The sequence below is a fragment of the Leucopleurus acutus genome (assembly GCF_964270905.1).
Source record: "Leucopleurus acutus genome assembly, chromosome: 3".
In the NCBI taxonomy this organism is placed as follows: domain Eukaryota; kingdom Metazoa; phylum Chordata; class Mammalia; order Artiodactyla; family Delphinidae; genus Leucopleurus; species Leucopleurus acutus.
The window spans coordinates 74988148-75009300 of record NC_139145.1 but is presented as its reverse complement, the minus strand read 5'-3'; the positions used below and the strand labels follow the sequence as shown (position 1 = coordinate 75009300).

Genomic DNA, 21153 nt, shown 5'->3' with positions numbered 1-21153 from the left:
TTTACAAGTCAACACCTTTTCTTGAATCCATTGTTCTTTCTTTAAAGGAGTCAGGCAAATTAAGTGATTATGACATATCTTGTTACTAGGAGAATCTCTTTGTTTGGGATAAAAGAAATCAATACAAGAAACTCTTGGAATGTCCTTTTTTTTTTTTTTCCTCTTCAGCAGTTCCTAATATATGGGCTAGAAATGCTGATTCTACTTGAAGAATGACAGTGATACATGCTGAGGCCTGGCCTCTTTAGATTCCAGACTTCGCTCTGAGAGTCTTTGGCACTGGTGTGTGTTATATAGATTTAGAAAAGTTGGTACTTGGTTAAACACAGAAATTTAGTTGTAAATTTTTCATTAGGTAAACTTAGGTTTTAAACAATCATGTATCTGCATTTTTAAAAGTAGGTTAACTTAAATGTTTTTTTAATTTAAGTATAGTTGATTTACAATGTTTTGTTAGTTTCAGGTATACAGCACAGTGATTCAGTTATGTGTATATATATATATTCTTTTTAGATTCTTTTCCATTATAGGTTAGTACAAGACATTGAATATAGTTCCTTGTGCTGTACAGTAGGTCCTTGTTGATTATTTTATATATAGTAGTGTATATATATTAATCCCAACCCCCTAATTTATTCCTCTACCCCCTTTCCCCTTTGGTAACCATAAGTTTGTTTTCTATGTCTGTGAGCCTATTTCTGTTTTGTAGATAAGTTCATTTGTATCTTTCTTTTTTTTTTTTTTGATTCCACATATAAGTGATAACATATTTGTCTCTCTTTGGCTGACTTAACTTCACTTGGTATGATAATCTCTAAGTCCATCCATGTTGCTACAAATGGCATTATTTCATTCTTTTTTTTATGGTTGAGTAATAGGTTAATTTAAATTTAGGATGATAAATAAAAGCTCTTACTAAGTTAAGTTCTGTGATGCAACTTTATCATCTGCATATGCCATCTTCTCAGTGCTGCCCACTCTGACCATTCTATTTAAAATTACAACTTTCCCCCCAGCACTCCCAGTTCCTTTTACTTGGCTCTGTTTTTCCCCTCATACCAGGTAATCACTTTCTAAAACATACCGTATAATTTACTTATTTTTGTTTTATTTTATTTATTTATTTTTTTTGCAGTATGCGGGCCTCTCACTGTTGTGGCCTCTCCCGTTGCGGGGCACAGGCTCTGGACACGCAGGCTCAGCGGCCATGGCTCACGGGCCCAGCCGCTCCGCAGCACGTGGGATCCTCCCGGACCGGGGCACGAACTCGCGTCCCCTGCATTGGCAGGCGGACTGTCAACCACTGTGCCACCAGGGAAGCCCCTACTTATTTTTTAAGTATATCTATTGTTATCTGTCTCCCCCGCTAGAATGTAAATTTCATGCGGGCAATGCTCTTTGACACTTCACTTCACTGATAGATATCAGACACCTTGAATGGGAATTAGCACATAGTAAGTGCTCAATAAATATTTGGATAAAGAAATGTCATCATCATCATCTTTTTTTACAGTGTAACAGTTTTAAACCAAACATATATTGGGAGAGTAAAATACTTGATAAATGCTATTTTTTTTTTTTAGGAAGAATTAAAATATGGAGTTTTGAAAGAAGGTTGAGAACTCTACAATCTTTAAGAGCTTCCTTTCTTTGCGTAGGTGGGCATTTTAAAACTGTGGATGTGTGCCCTCTAACAGCTGTTTGTAGAATAGAACCGCTTCTTTCTCCTCAGCAGGAACAGCAGGGTGCCTCTTCAGGATCCTTGATTGTAGAGCCTATAAAATGGTCTGCATTTTTTTAGGGCACTATCTGCATATATATATTTATGTGTATATGTATGTATATCTGTATAGAGGGAATACTTTAACTTTTGAATTACATGATTTTTTTGGTGAGAATATGTTTTTTAAGAAATAATCGTAGCGCATCATAGGACTTCATGGTGTGTTAGAGAAATGAAGGCTATTAATAGCCTCAAATTCCATTTAGATTTGGGAGAAACCCAGTAATATTCGGGAAGAGACTAGAATGTGTTGAGCACCAGTCATGTGCCAGGCTGGTTGCTAAGTGCTTTATATACCTTGTCTTATTTGTTTACTCTGTCACCAATCCTAAGAAATAGGTATTTTCATGCCCACTTTCCATATGAGGAAATGAAGGCTCCAAGTGGATAAGCGCTATCTGTGAGGAATCACAGCTGCAAGTGCCGGATCCGGGTGTCGGGGGTGTCTGACTCTAGATCGGCATTCTTTCTACCATATCGTGTAGCTTCTCCCAAATGGTACTAATTATTAAGACTGATAGTTTCTTTTTAATAAAAGGGCTGTATTTCAAAGCTATTTTCATAGCTCTCAGGCCCTCATGAACAGTATTCTTTTGATCAGCTGCAACAAACTTTCTACAAGAAGCCGTCTTACTCAGCACTATCTGCCTCTGTCATGTCTAACTTACTGATCGTTCTAAGAAAAATAACTCATCTTACCCTTTTCACTATCAGACTGCTGAGCTGGACTGAGGTGTAGACATGTTCTTCCCAGTGTGTTGTCCTGCGCTTTATTACTCGCTCACTTCCCTTCCTCATTTATTTCCTGTATTCAGCCTGCTTTGTTGCCAGGTGCTCTTTAAGGCAGTGGAGCTACGACAGTGAACAAAACAGATGAGGTTCCTGTCCTTATGGAGCTTTTAACTTAGTGGGGGAACAGACAGTAAACCAACAAGCTGACCAGCCAGCCAATTTTGTGTGTGTGTGTGTGTGTGTGTGTGTGTGTGTGTGTGTGTGTGTTAATGCCAGACCATGGTAAATGCAAAGAAGAAAAATAAAGCCAGGTCTGAGGGTAGAGAAGGGTGGGGGGCTAGAGGCACTGTTTTAGATGGAGTGCCTAGATAATACCTCTCTGAGAAGGTGACCTGGAACAGCAGTTGAACAAAATGAGGGGAAAGCTTTCTAGGTAGAAAAAAAAGCACTGCAAAACTTAGAGTTGGCCTTCCCAGAACAATGTTTTAAAATATAATAAAATCACATTAAACTATTTTTAACTACGACAAAAACAAAAACGAAAACCAAGAAAACGTAGAGTTGGGCAAGTGCTTGATACATTTGATGGTCAGTAAGGAGGCTGGTGCGGATAGACCAGGGTAAGTAAGAGGGGTGTGTTCGGAGCTGAAGAAAAGAAGGGGGCTCTGAAGCTGGCTGGTATAGGGCCTTGTGGGCTGGAGCAGGGACTGGAATTTTGTTCCAGGAGTGATGGAAATCCATCAGAAGGAGTTCAGCAGGGGAGTCACATGACCTGATGCCTGAAAAGGGCCGCTGTGGCTGCTGTGAAACGCAGATTGTTACAGGACAGGAGTGGAGCAGGGAGACCAGCTGGGAGGTTGTAGAGAGAACTCTCGGGCCTGGATGAAAGAAGGACTGCAGATTCGCAGATAATACAAGTCTTGGCAAAAACACTGGCTCCTGATTTCGATGACAGCATCAATTTTCAGAAAAGTTACAACATCCTTGTATGATGGGTTGAAATGGACATGATCCTATTGAACAGGTCATTTGTTAGCCTGACCTCAGTTCTCACAATCACTTGCTCCAGAACTCTTGGGAAAGACCTGGGGTTTTATTTGACCTCCAGGGCCCTGTGATCCAACAGTGAGATATGGCTTCCAAAAACCGTCAGAAGAATACGGGTCGAAGATATGGAATCTTAAACAAAGATGGAGGGAAGACAGGGTTCCTCTAAGTCTTAGTGGTCAGGCCTCATCAGGAATGCAGGGTTCCGAGTAGGTGCTGACAAAGTTGACTGCAGAGGCTACCACGTGTGTGCATTGCAGGCTCAACTAGCTCTGGGATGGGGAGAAAAGTACCTTCTCCCTTGTAGAGATGGATGGGTGTGGTGAGTAGGTCACACTCCTGAGGAATCATCTCTTTCCCTCTCTATCCACCAAGTCTCCCTCCCCCATGCTGATAAAGAAACAGTTGTAACAATGACTAGATGTTAATAACGATATTAATAGATAATATTCTTGTTTGAATTCTTGCTAAATGCCAGACAATGTGGTGAATTATTGACGCTGATAGTCACATTTAATCCTGACAACAAACCTATTGGAAAGGTGCCATTGTAAACTTCATGTTATAGCTGGGGAGACAGGTTTGTAAAGCTTAAATAACTTGCCGCAAATCATGGAGTGTTAGCCGAGCCCAGAGGAGAGCAATAGAAGACACAGGATTCAAACCCGGGCAGTTCGATTCAAGAGCCAGAACTCTGAGCCACTGTGTTATACTGCAAAGCTGCTGGGTGAAATAAAAACATAATTATTGTAATTTATGCATGTTATGGGCTAAACAGGGTTTTTTATGAGTTGAAATCTATCTTTTATACTGATTCTATGAGAAAATCTGTGCTGAGTTTTAAACTACCTCAACTGTGGATTTGGGAGGTACAATCCATTCACTAATTGGGAAATGGCTATAGATTCCCTCAAGTCCTGGATTCTACAGTTTAGGGGGATCAGTGACGAACTATATTTTAACTGGAAGGTGGTCAGTAGTGCAAGACCTGAAGACCAGGTCTTCTGAAGGACAGCTGGAGGAGCTAGAGAAGTTTAATTTGGAAGGGGGAGACTTTTAAAAAGTAGCAAAGGTTTCTCATGCTAGAATGGAAAACCATGAGCCCTAATAGGATCTCAAGACCTCAAAATAAACTTCTCTTCCTAGGTGATCAGATCCAGTCTTCTGATTTTAGATCACATTCACACTTTGATGATTCCCAAATTTATATCTCTGGCCAAGACCTCTCCCTGAGCCCCAGACGTGTTAATTCAGTCTTACTGAACATCTCCGCTTAATGTCTATCTAACACGCATCTCAGCCTTAACGCGGCCAGTGCAGGGCTCCTGTTTGCCCCCAAAGACTGTCTTCCCAGCTCAGTTACTGGCACCACCATCCTTCTGGTTGCTCAGGCCCCAAACCTCACCATTATATTTGATTCCTCCTTTTTTTTCTTTTTCTTTTTTTTTTTTAAAGAAACTCCACATCCAGTTATCAACCTGTCCTGTTGTTTCTACTTCCACTCACCTCTCCCCACCACCGCTCAGACCTTCCCTCTAACGCTTCTCCCTCTTCATCACTCTAGGCATATAAACATATCAAGCATTTAATCTTCCACCTGCCCGGCCCACCCTGCTCCCACAACCAGATATTCTCACTTCCTTCGGGTCTGTGGTAAAGGGAAGGATGGGCCTCCCAAAATGTTTACACCCTAATGCCCAAAACCTGTGAATATGTTTCCTTACATGCAAAAGGGACTTAATGGATGTGATGAAGGTTAAGGACCCTGAGATCACAGAGACAATTTAGATTATCTGGGTGGGGCCAATATAGTCCCATGAGTGGAAGAGGAAGCAGAAAAGTAGATTACAGAAATGTGACATGAGAAAGTCTTGATCTTCTGTTGCTGGCTTTGAAGATTGAGAAAGGAGACCATGAGCTGAGGAATACAGGTGCTTTCTAGAAGCTGGAAATTTTGCTCTTAGCTGATAGCCAGCAAGAAAATGGGGACCACAGTCCTACAACCACAAGGAGACAGAAACTGGTTTTCTCCCAGTGAACCACCAAAAGGAACCCAGCCATGCCAATACCTTGATATTAGCCCAGTGAGACTTGACGTGGAGAAACCAGTCAAGTGCACTGGACTTCTGACCTATGGGACTGTGAGATAATGAATGGGTGTTGTGTTTGTTACAGCAGTAATAGAAAACTAATACAAGGTCTCTGCTCAAATACACCTTTATCAGTAAGAACTTCCCTGACCAGCCCATATACTAGTCATACACACGCTCATCCAGCCCCTCTCTGTCCTTATTAACTCTGATTTATTTTTCTCCGTAGCACTTATCATCAGCTAGTGTGCATTTATTTGTGTGATTGTCTTTGTCATCCTTCTATTAAAATATAAGTACGCTTTGTTAGGGATCTCTGTTTGTATTGTTCACTGTTTTATCTGCAGTGACTAGAACTGAGCCTGGCACGTCCTAGAATTAATCCTTGTTGAGCAGTTGATGAAGCTAGCCTTTTGTTTCCTCTCCAGCCTCTTGCAGAGATGCTCTTCTTACAAGCTGGCTGTACTGCACTCAGCTTCTTCCATCCTCTTACCTTCTGCTTCAGGACATTTGCACATGTGCTGCCTATAATGCTTGCCCCTCCTTTTTGCCTACTTTTACTGTAGATCTATTCAGAAACAGCTCCTGAGAGAAAGCTCTCCTGATCCCTGAGAGCAAATCCTGTCCTCTCTTATGCACTCATCTGTTTTTAAAGTAAGTGTTTCATATTGAGTATAGCTCAGATACCTTTTTATACTTTTCCTTTATAATAATGTAAAGGCTAGGACTATGAGTCTGCTCACCGTTGTTTCTAGTGATAGAATTCTAGGGCTTAAGATTGTGGAGTTTGGAACCAGACTATCTGGGTTTATGAATCAGCTCCTAGCTCTGTGCCTTGAAGTTACGTAACTCACTCTGACTTGGCTTCCTCACATATGGAGTGGGGATAATAACAGTACCTACATTATAGGATCTTGTGTGGACTAAATCAGTTAATAAATGAAGTGCTTTGAGCACTGCATAGTCCATAGTAAGCACTCAAAAATGGTAGCTGCTGCTGCTGTTGTATAGAGCATAGCAGAGTGCTTGGCACATAGTAGATGCTCAATGAATATATATGGAAATACAAAAATGAATTTCATAAGAACTTGATAGTTGTATTAAAAACGAATAATTATCATTTATTAGATTTACTCCAGTGCAACTTTAGAAGGCAGACATTTGATTAAACTTTCTCCTAATTACAAGAATGATATATGCTCTGGTGAAAACTGTAGATTATAGAGAAAATTATAATAATTTGTAATTCTACCACTCAGACATCGTTTTGACCTATTTCCTTTGTAATCTTTTATGTGTATTTTATATAGGCAACAGCATAGTATGCATAAAGTATTTTATACTGCTCTTTCAATTAGTATTATATTATAAATGCTTTCTGAAAACATCTTGTATGTTCTTCTTGATGATTATTGTCCCCTAAAAAAATTCCATTGGCGCACAGAATACATATTTATATGACATAGTCAAGAGGAATACATTTGTTCAAAATTAGAGAGTGTGACTGTATTTTAAATAATACGATTGTGCCACTTAGATGATCCATTTAAGGGGAAGGTATGGAAAACAGTGATGCCTGACGTTCCAGAAGGCTCTGGGATGGAGGCAGAATTTCACTTGACTGCTGAAGGGAGGATAGGAGGACTCCTTGGCAGAGGGAGGCTCCTGTGTGAACAGAAGCCCCCAGTGCCTAGAGTGGGGAAAATATAGGAAGGACTTGGCTGATTGGCTCCTGCAGGAGAGCTGTGGGAAATAAGATTGAATTGATGTGTTGGGGCTGGTTCTGGAGGATTTGGGAGGGAGGTGAGGCGTTGCTCCTCTTTGCAGAAGCCAAGAGCTTGTGATAAGGAGATGCAGTCTATAACTCAGTAGTTTGAGAGAAGAATGAAGGATTTTTTTGCTCCTCTGTATGAAAGCTATTTCAACCACAAATCCATTCCTTAAGCAGCCTGTCAGGAAGGCTGTCCTCAAATGCCCATGGAAGCCCTTCTGTTCTTCCTGCTGGCATCTTTGTCAACCACTTCATAGTTATCAATTCTTCATTCCATTTCAGAGCATCTTACAAAGCACCGAGACATTTATTATCTGACAAAGTAATACAGTAGACATCATTTTATCATTCTTATTTTATTAATGAAGATACTGTGGCTCAAAGATACTTAGAGATTTGCCCAAGTTAGTAAGTAGTACAGATAAAACTTATCTATTTTCCTTCTTTCAAAGCAGGTCATAAAATAGAATAATAAAGCTCATAGAGCATCTGTCTTCCAGAATGCTTGTTTAACATAGTATGTGATTTATTGCCATAACAATTCAGGTAAGCAAAGAACTAGCAGCATTCACATTTTATAGAAAATCGAAGTCAAAGATTTTGACTAACAATGGTATTGAAACTAATGAAAAACTATGGTAACAAATCAACATGTATGACCTGATGTATTTGAGTGCATTGTTTCCCTCACCCTGAATTGATTGATTGGTTTTGTGTCATCGATATAGCTGAAGAGGAAAAGAAAAATGAAGACTTTTCATAATCAAGTAATCAGTTGGGGAGCTAAAATTAGTCAGTAGTAGGCTTTAGACTGAAAACCTGTAATTCTATAAATATCAATAAACTCAACAAAATATTTCCTTTATAACCAGAGAGATTTTGAAACAAAAATTTTTAGCAGAGGTTATGTCATCTTTAGGCTATTTAAAAGTACTTCATATACATGGAAAAAATTTCAGCATACACATGTAAAAGGAAAAATTAAATGTCTAGTACCTTCCAGAACCAGAAGTTAGCTGAAAAGTTGCTTATTTGTTTTAAGCACTGTTACTCTAAGTAATATATCTGAATCTCGATTTCTTGGTGTCTTAGAAAATCTCTTATGTCCCTCCAGTTAGAAATATGAATTGAACTCACTCCGCTCCTGTATGTCACTCCCCTCCACTCCATTTTCACTATGTATATGATTTTAATGTCATCATTAAAATTGTAACTTTATATTTGTTACTCTGTAATTTGAACCACTTTCTTCATCCACCAATTTTTAAGCAGTGTCCTTTGACTGCCAATTATGTAAGATGAAAAGACTTGGACCCCATTTACTTCCTTTACACCCAGTTCCTCCCCCATTCATCTCCTATTTTCTGCTCGTTATGCCATTATTTTTTATACTGACAAAAAATATTTACAGTCTGTTCTGTAAAAATAATTGTCTTCTGCGTTGTATAGATTGATTTTAAAAGCTGAGTTCAATAATTAATGTTCCCAGTATTATAATTATATATGTGTGTGTACAGATATTTATATTTTCACTGTGTAATCAAGTTTTTGGAACTGTAAGGAAGGAAATGTAGCCGTATAAATTACTAAACCTGTACTGCTCAGTGGAGACTGTTTCAAGCGTTACTTCAAATGGACACTCTTATCCTCTAAACTGTACCAGGTCATGTTACATTTATTTTGCTTTATATTTGGAACTGTACCTTGTATACAGTTTTGTTTAGTTGGTTTTCTTGGAATTCTTAAGCACTTTTTTTTTTTTCTTGGCAGAGAAAGGTGAATGCTTTGATTCTGTCACTAAAACCTTTTTAATGATATTAGGTGTTAATCATACCCATTTTCTTCTTGAAAGCATTCTTCTTGGAACCCTTTGGCTTCTTACTCTAATTTGAATACTGTTTAGGCTGCATAGCTGGCATTTTAGTATACCCCCCACACCCCCATATAGTCTGTAGATTAGGTCCACAGTTTCTTGGCTTCTTTTTTGAATTCCATTTTTAAAAAATCTTCAAAGAGAATTTCCTGAATGTGTACCTAGTACTTAAAATACTCTCCCTCTTGCATGTTTGAAACGAGCACTTTCCTGGCTTCCTGGTAGAAAATTTGCCTGGATATGGAATTCTAGGTTAAAGGTCATTCACCATCAACCTTTGAAGGCATATGAAGCCAAAATTTGGAACCAGGTTTCCGATGGATTTCTGTGGATTCTTTTGTTACTCTATGAACCAGGCTACTTCGACTACAAGCCTTTCAGTTGTAGAGGAGAGCCTCAGGGCAGCCTGTGAGGAGGCCAGCTCCAAATGGCCATGAAACCACTGTGTGCTTTCTGCTGGAGTTGTCCTCAGCTTCTTAGAGTAGCAGCCACTTTATAACGTTGTCTTTCTTTGTACTCATTTACTCCTTCCCTGGATCAGAGTCTTTGATGATAACAAAAACAATGGCTGGCCTTTTATATTACTGTATTTTGAGTGCTTAATTTTGATTAATCTTTCCATTGGCAGTGCTATGTCTTCAGTAATTTTTTTCTGAAAGGCTGTGTGGGTTATTTGTTTTCTGAGTTTGCCCACAACTGAGATTGACTTTCTGTTGCCTTCACATGTGAATAATAATTTGCACGATTATAAAATAATATTCTCATAAAATTCTACAGACATTGCTCTACTTTTCGAGGAGCGGGGAGGCATTTAGTGAAGCATAGAAAAAGTTTGGTCATCCTGATCTCTTTCCTACTTTATTCCATCAGTATATTGGCAGCACTTTTTTTTCATTATTGTAATTTTAAAAGATCCAGAGTATTAGGTACATTATTTTCCCTGGGAGATGGTAAACCCTTTTGATCTTTCCAGCTTAGGAAACAGGTTTCTTTTTTCTTTGATGTTTGTTCTTGCTCTAATTTTGTTTTTGTTTTTATTATTTTTGTTCTTTTATCAGTGATTTTAATCATTTTGGGTCATTTTTGGTATCATGAATTTTCTTTGCAAAGAAGAATCATATTAAAATATGTATATGTACACACAAATTTAATCAGGCCCAACTCTTACACAGCTATTCTCTAGTGGCAATTATCTAGAGAATTATTCTTCTTCTTTAAGCAGTGGTTTATTTGAAGCAACATGTTTTTCTCTTAAAAACATTAAAAAATTTCTGAAATTTAGATGTTTTCAAAGATACGGAAAAAAAAGTTGTTGTCAGCTTCTCCACAACCGAAAATAGTATAATTATATTAGTAATATCTCACGGTTTGGCATCTTAGAACAGAGGAAGTTTGATTTAAGGCTGAGTAGGAGCAAATTAAAATTTTACACTAGTTTTATTGAATTTTAAATTTATTTAGTCATCAAATATCATAAAATTTTATGATTAGAGGGTCTCTTATCATCTTTCCCTTATTTAAAAAAAAAAACAAAAAACTTTGTGTGATGTGAATTAATACCTTTGAGAGCTTGGCCCTCAGTAGACACACAGTAGATCACTCTTTTAGAGATACAACTTTTTATAGTATCTAAATAACAGCCTTTTAAATTTTATCTTTCTTGCTTATTCCGACTCAAGAAGGAGAATATGTTGATTTCAAGCCCAGAGTTAATATTTGGTACATCTTGCACTAACTGAACAAATACTAAACAAACAAACAAGCAAACAAAAAATATATATATATGAAAGGTCACTAAAACTTTATTTTTATATAGAATCCCTATGTGTATTTGGACGTTATTTATTAGACATTTTTATTTAGGAAAAACTTTTCTTTTTTTTTGCTTTTGTTGAAAGTAAATAACTTTGTAAGGTATGAGCTTCTGAAGACAGAGATCATTCAACCTGGAATATGGGTTAAGTCCATATTTAGTTTAAGTTTATTTTGTTTTTTAGATACATTCCTGAAAAAAGTAGGTGTAAACCAAATTATGAAATATTTTATCATTGATTTACAGTTTATTGTCAGAAATGTTACTGAAAAGGAAAAAAAATTGGCTCTAACATGTAATCAAAACCACACTTACAAATTGAAATCTTCTCTTTAAAGTAGTATTTATTTTACTTTTCAGTTTGAAGCCTAAGGATTTAATGTTCTTAGGACTGTGGCTAGAATTTAGTCACAGGAACAATATAATTTCTGTTTTTTTAAACAAATCTAAATGAAAACCTGAATATGTTTATTTAGTTACATGAAGCTTCCTTAGCTTTATACTGGGGAATTTCTGGAAAAATCTGAGGGCAAGGATGTCTACAAGAGCAGAGGCCTAGACAGGTACATCAGGTCTCTGTGATTTTATGTGAGATAGTTGGAATGGACACCTATGCCGCTATAAACACTGGTCAAAATATACCCAATTAGTTCTCACTTCCTAATCATATTGTCAAAGTGACGAATAGCCAGTGTTGATCAGGATGGGCCAGGCGTTCCATATCCTATTGGTGGCAGGGGGACTTAGTACATTTGAGGGGATAAATTTGGCAAAATTTTTGGTAATTTATCTTATATATATATGTGTGTAAGTACATGTACAGGAAAAAGGATGAGATATATCTCTCTATATATAGATACATTAATCATTAATATATGTAAATAAAATATAAGTATATATAGAGACATATAAACATGTTTTATATATATTGATATATAAGTAAACATATATAAACGTATTAAAAAGTATACAGTGCAAAATACTACAGTAACTTAATATCCATCTTAGGGTCCAAATTAAACAAAGTATGGTAACAATCGTACATGGTAGTACTATGTAGCCAGTAAAGAATGAGGTATGTCAAAATGTGCTGATTAATGAAGATGTCTGATATGTATTAAATAAAGTAAAAAATAAAAGTAGTAGAAAAAATAAAGCAGTAGAACTATATACTATAGCTCTAGTTGTGTAAGAAAATAAAATAACTTCTATTACATGTACACATACAGAGCTTATATGAGTATAGACAATTTCTGAAAGGATATTTAAGATACCTCTTAAGTTGGCAAGGACCTATACAAGTCTCTTATGGAAGAAACATACTTTTCAGTTTATATCCTTTGGATTTTTTGAAAATTCTTTTGCATAAGCACATATTATTATTATTTTTTAATAGAGCTTTATTGGAGTATAATTGCTTCACAATACCATGTTAGTTTCTGTTGCACAACAAAGCGAATCAGCCATATGCATACACGTCCCCACATCCCCTGCCTCTTGAGCCTCCCTCCCGTCCTCACTATCCCACCCCTCTAGGTCATCTCAAAGTACTGAGCCGATCTCTCTGTGCTATGCTGCTACTTCCCACCAGCCAAGTTTTACGTTCGGTAGTGTATATGTCAATGCTATTCCCACTTCACCCCAGCTTCACCCTCCCACCCCCTGTCCTCAAGTCCATTCTCTATGCCTGCTTCTTTATTCCTGCCCTGCAACTAGGTTCATCAGTACTGTTTCTTTTTTTTTTTAGATTCCATATATATGCGTTAGCATACGGTATTTATTTTTCTCTTTCTGACTTACTTCATCCTGTATGACAGACTCTAGGTTCATCCACCTCACTATAAATAACTCAATTTTGGTTTTTTATGGCTGAGTAATATTCCATTGTATATATGTGCCACATCTCCTTTATCCATTCATCTGTCGATGGACATTTAGGTTGCTTCCATGTCCTGGCTATTGTAAATAGTGCTGCAATTAACATTGTGGTGCATGTCTCTTTTTGAATTATGGTTTTCTCCGGTTATATGCCCAGTAGTGGGATTTCTGGGTCATATGGTAGTTCTATTTTTAGTTTTTTAAGGAACCTCCATACTGTTCTCCGTAGTGGCTCTATCAATTTACATTCCAGTGCAAGAGGGTTCCCTTTTCACCACACCCTTTCCACCATTTATTGTTTCTAGCGTTTTTGATGATGGCTATTCTGACCGGCATGAGGTGATACCTCATTGTGGTTTTGATTTGCATTTCGCTAATAATTGGTAATGTTGAGCATCTTTTCATGTGCCTCTTGGCCATATGTATGTCTTCCTTGGTGAAATGTCTATTTAGGTCTTATGCCCATTTTTTAATTGGATTGTTTTTTTGATATTGAGCTCCATGAGCTGTTTGTATATTTTGGAGGCTAATCCTTTGTCTCTTGTTTCATTTGCAAATATTTTCTCCCATTCTGAGGGTTGTCTTTTTGTCTTGTTTATGGTTTCCTTTGCGGTACAAAAGCTTTTAAGTTTAATTAGCAAAAGCCATACAAGCTGAGATTTGGAACCACAGTGTAAGGAGACTGAGGGGGTGGTATGGGTACAGGTCCTGACAAGAAAAGGTAATATAAAAAGTATTTTTCTACTCTATAGAATTGTATGCTTTTTATATAGATCAGTGTTTGCTTGAGAGGAGCACAGGCTCCAAATAGTTAGGGGTAAGGAACTCATGCCAAGACCGCCACCACCCCTGTGCCCAGGGTGCTCTGTTCCTGCAAAGCCCCTCCAGAGGACAGAACCTTGAGAGGAGACTGGATGGAAGGCATTGTCCTCACTGCAGAACGTTCCTCCCACTTGCACGTGTTTCGTTTCACCCAGTGAACAGGACTATGTAAGGGATTCTGTTTATTGGGAATCAGTATTGTGCAGTGATTAAGAAGCAGATTCAGGAACCAAATTGCTGAGTTCAAGATGTATCAGTAGCTACCATGGGCAAGATACGTAATCCATGCCTCAGTTTCCTCACCTGTAAAATGGAGATAATAGTACCTATCCCATGTGGGGTTGTTGTGACAATTAAATGAGTGATTTTCATGGTAAAGGAGCTTGGAGCAGTGCCTTTATATAAGTGTTATAAAAGTCTTTGTTGTTGTTGTTATTACTGGTGTTACCATTTGGGAAAAATTACCTAAATACTTTAAAAATAATAATTAAAAATTTAACTGGGGCTTCCCTGGTGGCACGGTGGTTGAGAGTCCGCCTGCTGATGCAGGGGACACGGGTTCGTGCCCCAGTTGGGAAGATCCCACATGCCGCGGAGCGGCTGGGACCGTGAGCCATGGCCGCTGAGCCTGCGCATCCGGAGCCTGTGCTCCGCAATGGGAGAGGCCACAGCAGTGAGAGGCCCGCGTACAGCAAAAAAAAAAAAAAAAATTTAACTGACATTAAATTGTACATTGATTTTGTACATGCTACTTTACATAGAACATATTTACATAACTGAAGTATATATGCATTGACTCACTCTTATAGGGTTGGTTATTTATAGAAATATTTGAAAAGTTTGCTCTCAAACTTATTTTTCTTCCTTTTCTATGTATTGTCTCTGTTTTCTGGCCGCTTTCTCAGATTTTTCTCTTTCTGAATGGTTTTAAACAATCTGATTCTGATTTACCTTGGATTTTTGCTTTTTATTTTATGTTTCTTGAGCTTGGGTCCATTGGTCTTCTTGGATCTGTGGGTTTATAGTTTCTATCAAATCGAGAAAATTTTGGTCAAGATTTCTTCAAATATATTTGTCTTTCTCCCCAGCCCCTCTCCCCCATCTCACCTCTACTGTGAGGACTCCAATTATACATGCATTTTGATGTTTAAAGTCATCCCATAGTTCACAGATGCTCTGTTGATTTACCTTTTAGTTTTTTCCTCCTCTATTTTGTTTTGTACGGTTTCTCTTGCCAGGTCTTTAAGTTTACTTACCTTTTCTTCTGTGGTGTCTCACCCACTATTAATCCCATCCAGTGTTTGTTTTTTTTTTAATCACAGACATTTTTTATCTCCTCAATAGGACCCAGACCTGTTGTCTAAGTCTTTTTTATAGCTTCCATACCTCCAGTTAACATAGTCAACCTTTCTTCTAGATTCTTTTTTTTTTAAATTAATTAATTAATTTATTTTTGGCTGTGTCGGGTCTTAGTTGCTGCACACGGGCTTTCTCTAGTTGCCGCGAGTGGGGGCTCCTCTTCGTTGCGGTGCGCAGGCTTCTCATTGCGGTGGCTTCTCTTGTTACAGAGCACAGGCTCTAGGCATACGGGCTTCAGCAGTTGCAGCATGTGGGCTCAGTAGTTGTGACTTGAGCACAGGCTCAGTAGTTTTAGCGAACGGGGCTTAGTTGTTCTGCAGCATGTGGGATCCTCCCGGACCAGGGATTGAACCCATGTCCCCTGCGCTGGCAGGCGGACTCTCAACCACTGTGCCACCAGTGAGGCCCTCTTCTAGGTTCTTGAACATAAGAAATTTTCTTATAGCAAGTTTAATGCTTTTGTCTACTAGTTTCATCATCTGTGTCATTTCTGGATTAGTTTCTATTGATTGTTTTTTCTTTTCATTATGAGTTGAATTTTCTTGCTTCTTTTTGCTTAGATGCTAGACTTTGTACATTTTATCTTGTTGGGTGCTGAATATTTTTATATTCCTAAAAATATTCTTGAGCTTTGCTCTGGCATGTGGTTACGTTACTCAGAAATAATTTGCTTTGTTGCTCTGGACTAAAAGAGCTTTTAGTCTACGTTACTTTAGCTCCACTCCTGAGACAAGACCCGTCTGAATTCTCTAAGGAACACTTCATGAATTAAGAGGTTTTCTACCCTGGCTTTTGGGAACAGGCACTGTGCCCAGGTGTCTAAGCTCTGAGCGCTGTTCTCTCTAATCTCTTCTTGTCCTTGGGTAGTTTCCCCAGTCTTACGTGCTGCTGAGGATTCAGCTGAATGCTGGAGGGAGACCTCTGACAGGTCTCAGGAGTTCCGTTTGTGTGCAACTCACTCTTTTCCAAAACTCTCCCCCGGGAACTTGAATCGCTACGGCTTTCTCTCACTCTCCCCTCCCTGTCCTTGACTCAGGGGGCCTCATGGCTCTGCCTGGGGTAACCTTAGAGCTCACTCTGCTTGTCTCCCATCTCTCACTGTCATTCATTTCCTCATGTCCAATGTCTTAAGAGTCACTTTCCTCACATACTTGTCCAGTTTTTTAGTTGTTTCAAGTGGGAGGGTTACTGCTCCCTGTTACTCTGTCTTGGCCAGAAGTGGATATCACCCTGCTCTAGGCTCTACCTTAAATTAAAAAAAAAAATTTAAAAAAGAATAAAAACAAATAGCCCTTGTCCACCCACTCCTGGTCTGAAATTCCAGAGGCAGCCACATTCAACTCTCGTTACACGTTCTCCTGGTGTCCCTCTAGATTTTGTACCTCTCACTGCCCCTCTGTTCAGAGAGGCCTCCTCTTACCACAGTCTAAAACAGCACCCTTGTCTAGCTCTGTCTCATCACTCTGCTGTATTCTTCACTGCACTTTTTGTGTTTCAACTTTACCATATTTGTTTATATGTTTATGATTGGCCTTCCTCACTAGAAAGGATGTGTGCTCCATGAAGACACGAAGACTGGGCTTTTCTCTGTTTTCTTCTCTGCTGAATCCTCAGAGCCTAGAACAACTCCTGGGCACATTGTAGTCCCTTAGTAAATATCTGTTAAATAATTAAATGAATGAATGCCAGGTACTGTGCTGCGTGTTTTCCAAACATCATCCTTTGCTGCCCCCACCTTAGAGGTAGATAACAAGTACTAGGAGCTTGCCAGGAAAGCCAAGAAAGAAGAGAGTTTTCCTGGCAGCCGGGAGAACACGTATCAGAAACTATTAAAAGAAAAAGTCTGGTATGGAATTTAGGAACATAAGATTTATTAAACTGACTCCATTTCTTGCTTCATTCATATTGTCATGGAAATTCTGATTAAGCAACTTCCTTTCCAAGGTGTTTTCCCAGAATTTAAAAGAAAAAAGTCTTAACAGTATTAGGTATATTGTGCATTTTAAAAATGGCAACATAATAAAAATATTAGAATTAAAATTTATCACATACTTTTCCCTATGTGTGCACGTGTGCGTATTTATAATACTTCCTCCCACCCCCGCACCCAAAGTGAATTTAGCGATTGTGAAAAGTAACTGTGGACCTTGGTAATGGAGCCGTCTGGTCGATAGAAGGGATGACATTCCATGAGACAGCTGCTGTGTAATGTGTCTTATCCGTGGCTTTCAGGAGGGGGCACCTGAGGGGCAACCTAGTAGGTTGAACCTTACTGAGTCTTCAACTTTCTTCTCCTTCTGTGGATTCTTCAGCAGACGTGCCAATTAAAGTGATGGTTTTTGTGATGAAGCCTCAAGTAACTGGACTCAAAATGTAACTTCATTTTATTTCACATAGCTCAGCAGTTGGAAACTACTTTCATTGCTCCTACATTGTCCTGATTTAAATCTGGGACCTGACACTAAAAAGGGGGCTCTGTATGCTATTAAACAAGCCCCCAAGTTGAAGCTGTTTCTTTTGTTGGTGTTTCTCAGGGTGCTTTCCTCATTGTATTCCTGGCTTTGAATGGTCTTTGCAGAAGCATAATTTTCTTTAGTGAACTAGTAAACAAAATTTTTTTCTAAAAAATAATGTACGTATATCCGAGAGTTTGAAGCATATGCATATGTTTTTAGAAGAAAATATTTTCACTAATTCACCGAAGTATTTTTTAGGGGGATTTCTTGGGGAAAAAAACAGTTGATCAAATTGATAGAAATTTACCACTTTAATAAAAGCAGGTTTCTTAAACTGAGTCATGGAACAGAAGATTTTGTTTCTAATTGGAAGGAGTGCAAAAATATGAACACATTTTATGTTTGATGATATAGTTTCTGGCTTTCCAAAAAAGTCACATTTACATATAAGGCAGAAATATAGAGCCATAGAGATCTATTTTCATAATGAAGGTGTGTGACCGCATATCTCATATTCTAACTTTAAGTAGCTCTTTTTAGGGCTAAAGTAAGCCTGCTTTTAACACTCTTCAGTGTCACATGACCTCAACTTTAGTTTCGTTTTCTTCAGAAGGGCAATTGAAATGGGAACCCAGGCTTACTAAGTCATGGAACAATTCCGCTTCATCTTGGTGATGACAAACTCTCTCTCAGCAAAGCAGGAGTCAAAGACAAACTCTAGGAAATAACAGAGCACCTTCTCTTCAGCTCCTGTCAAGCAGCCTTCCCCCACCCACTTTAACATCGTGTTCTCATGAGCATTTCATAATATTCCTCATCCCTTGTTCCCCGTCTTGACCCACTGACCTAAGAATCAAGAAAGTGTCATGTTAGTGCCTACTAATTAGTGCACCCAGAGAGCCTTTTCATCTGGCCTTTCAACCTCCTGGAGGTGGGAGCACAAGCTGTCACTCGTATCACGCAGGGAAAATGAACCTTTACTACATTTTCCCTGTTTTGCAAACAGCAGAATTAGCCAGCTGAGGCGAGATGAATATGCAGGTTAGGAAGAAATTAACCTAAAAGGCACCACTGTTTGCATTATTGTCTTAGAGATGACACAGCACTACCCGCATTGAAATACCCATAACGCAATGCTGTGGGCCTGCGATTTTTGCCAGACTGTCGCTGTGGCATCGCACTTGTATTTCAATGCCGTCATATGCATTTGGTGAAGTAATTTTAGGAAAGAAGTGTTCTCTGATTAAAAAGTTAAGGAGCATTTTAAGGCATTTAAGTTGCCACTGTTTTTAGACACGTTTGTGGGGATACTGCCGTTTGTTAGTGAGCATTTGGCTCCAGGGCTCATTAATCAGTGCTGTTGGGCCAGGGTCTCCTGAGCCTTCTGGGTTTTGGGAGATCAGCTACTGTAATTAAAGGGATGAAATATATCATGGTCACAAACTTACCACATCAGACAATTGAGGGTTTGGAACTGGTGGAATTAATCTTTTTTATTTTTTTCTTAGGTGTTTAAGATAGAAGTGCTAATGAATGGAAGAAAACATTTTGTTGAAAAAAGGTACAGCGAATTTCATGCCCTGCACAAAAAGGTAACTTCGCCCCCCCCCCCTTTTCTCTATAAGGCAGATGGTGTAACACTAAGCCTGCTTTCTGTGGTTCCTAAGAGCTTTAATAGTTCTTGGAACAGGTTGACTTCTTTTATCACGAAGTAAATTTCCATTTAAAATAAATTGTTCCGTCCTTTCAAGGTGTGCTTTCTGAGTAGGTGGGTTTTCTGTTAAGATCTTTTGCATAAATAGATGTGTGACAGCAAGCTGTTTATATTATACTGTGCTGGGTATTGTAGACTCAGAAAGAATAAGACCCAGACCCTATTTTATCCATAAAATACACTTAATGTGTTTTACACAAAGGAAAAAAAAAAAGAAATGAACATTTTACAGGAAGAAATTTATTAAAATCAACTTATACTTACATATACATGGAAAAAAATATACATGTCACATGTATTCAAGGACTGTTTGGGGATCACGTAAAGGGGGATCATAGCTTTTGAATTATAAAGGCCGCTCTACAAGCCTGGTGTTTCAGTTCTCAGATCCCTTTCATTAAAAGCCTTTGATAAAAGAAACAAGAAGGCAAAAGGAATAGCTGAGTTTTGGGAGACATGGTCAGTAAAGAATAGAAGAGGGAATACTTTTTATTTTCTACCAAAATTTAATGTTTTGAAGGTTATAAACTAGTATTGAGGTGATGAAATTACCTTAATAACTAGAAATACCTCATGAAATTGCCTAGAAAATCACCACATATGAGTTAATGCAGTTTTACCATTTTTTCTTTTGTATACATATATATTCATATCTGTGTGTATATATATATATATATATATATATACTTCCTATATATGAATATATATATTTATACACACACATATATAAAATGTATGGCACGGTTCAGTTTCTTCACTTTTGTTACTTTGTTAGGTAAGAAGTTAGTGGAAAGATACTGAGTAAGTATGTTCAGAAAGAATCTATTCTTTTAACTTCCTTAAGGACCGCTTAAATTTTCTGGAAAATGTCAGTGCATAAATGATGTGATAGTGTGCTTACTCTGTATTGAAAGCTCTGTAGCTAAAATTAAAATTTCTTACTTTTTGGTAGTCAGGAGAATAGAGTATTGAGTAAAAACTTTCACAGGTTACATTGAGAAGTGAGTGAGCCTCTATCCCTCTGTTTTCTTTTGAAGAGGAGCTGTCAGTTATCTGTACACTTTTCCATTAGGATGGCAAGGGATAATTTACCTTGAATTTTTCAGTTGACATTGTGTTACATCCAGGTTTACTTCCAAAAGAAGCAACACAGGTGAAATACAGATTTAGGCTGGGTGTTGCCAGCTGACTTTACAAAAGCCCTACCCCTCAACCCGGGGCCTCAAGGAGAAACAAACATGGGGTCTGGGTCTCACGTCCTTCTCAAGAATTTCTGGCTTTGTTCACTTGTTTATCGAGGAAACAGATTCTAGAGAGATTTCTGCTGGGTACCTCATGAAATAAGTCTGTACAATGGGATTAAAACCAGAACTCCTCCCCTCCCCAGCCTCTGATACCGGAGTCTGGACCAGGCAGCCTGTCACATGCAAGCCTCCTTCCTAACCTGCCAGGTCTCCATTACCCCGACACAGCCCAGCTGTCCCCACCGGATACTTGGGGACCAACTCCACACGAGGCACAGCTGGGTGACTGCCAATTAGGCCCGCCCTGAGCAAGAGGCTGCCCATGCTTCTTACGAGTGGAGGGTGACTCACTCTGCTCTCTTTTCTAGTACGATTTATTTTCTTCTGCAGAAGAGGACCCTTTCCCCAGTGATTACAGGCAGTTCTTAGATTCTCACAGCCAAAAAAGATTTCTAGATTTTCTAGGACTCTTCTCTCAACTTCTGCAATTCTGTTAATAATTTTAGCTATTCTTAAAATTATATCATCAAGTCTATTAGAATTAAGAGAGTAGAAATTCTCAGACCTCTCA

The 21153-nt window shown here is 38.5% G+C and overlaps 1 protein-coding gene across 1 annotated transcript in view; it reads left to right on the top strand.

Annotated features, from left to right (window-relative positions):
- The window catches only part of SNX24 (sorting nexin 24), a 161588-nt gene that overhangs the window by 66057 nt on the left and 74378 nt on the right, over positions 1–21153 (top strand). Inside the window, exon 2 of the mRNA XM_082837219.1 lies at positions 19133–19216. Within this exon, the coding sequence (XP_082693345.1) occupies positions 19133–19216 (84 nt within the window). The remainder of the gene's footprint in view (positions 1–19132; positions 19217–21153) is intronic.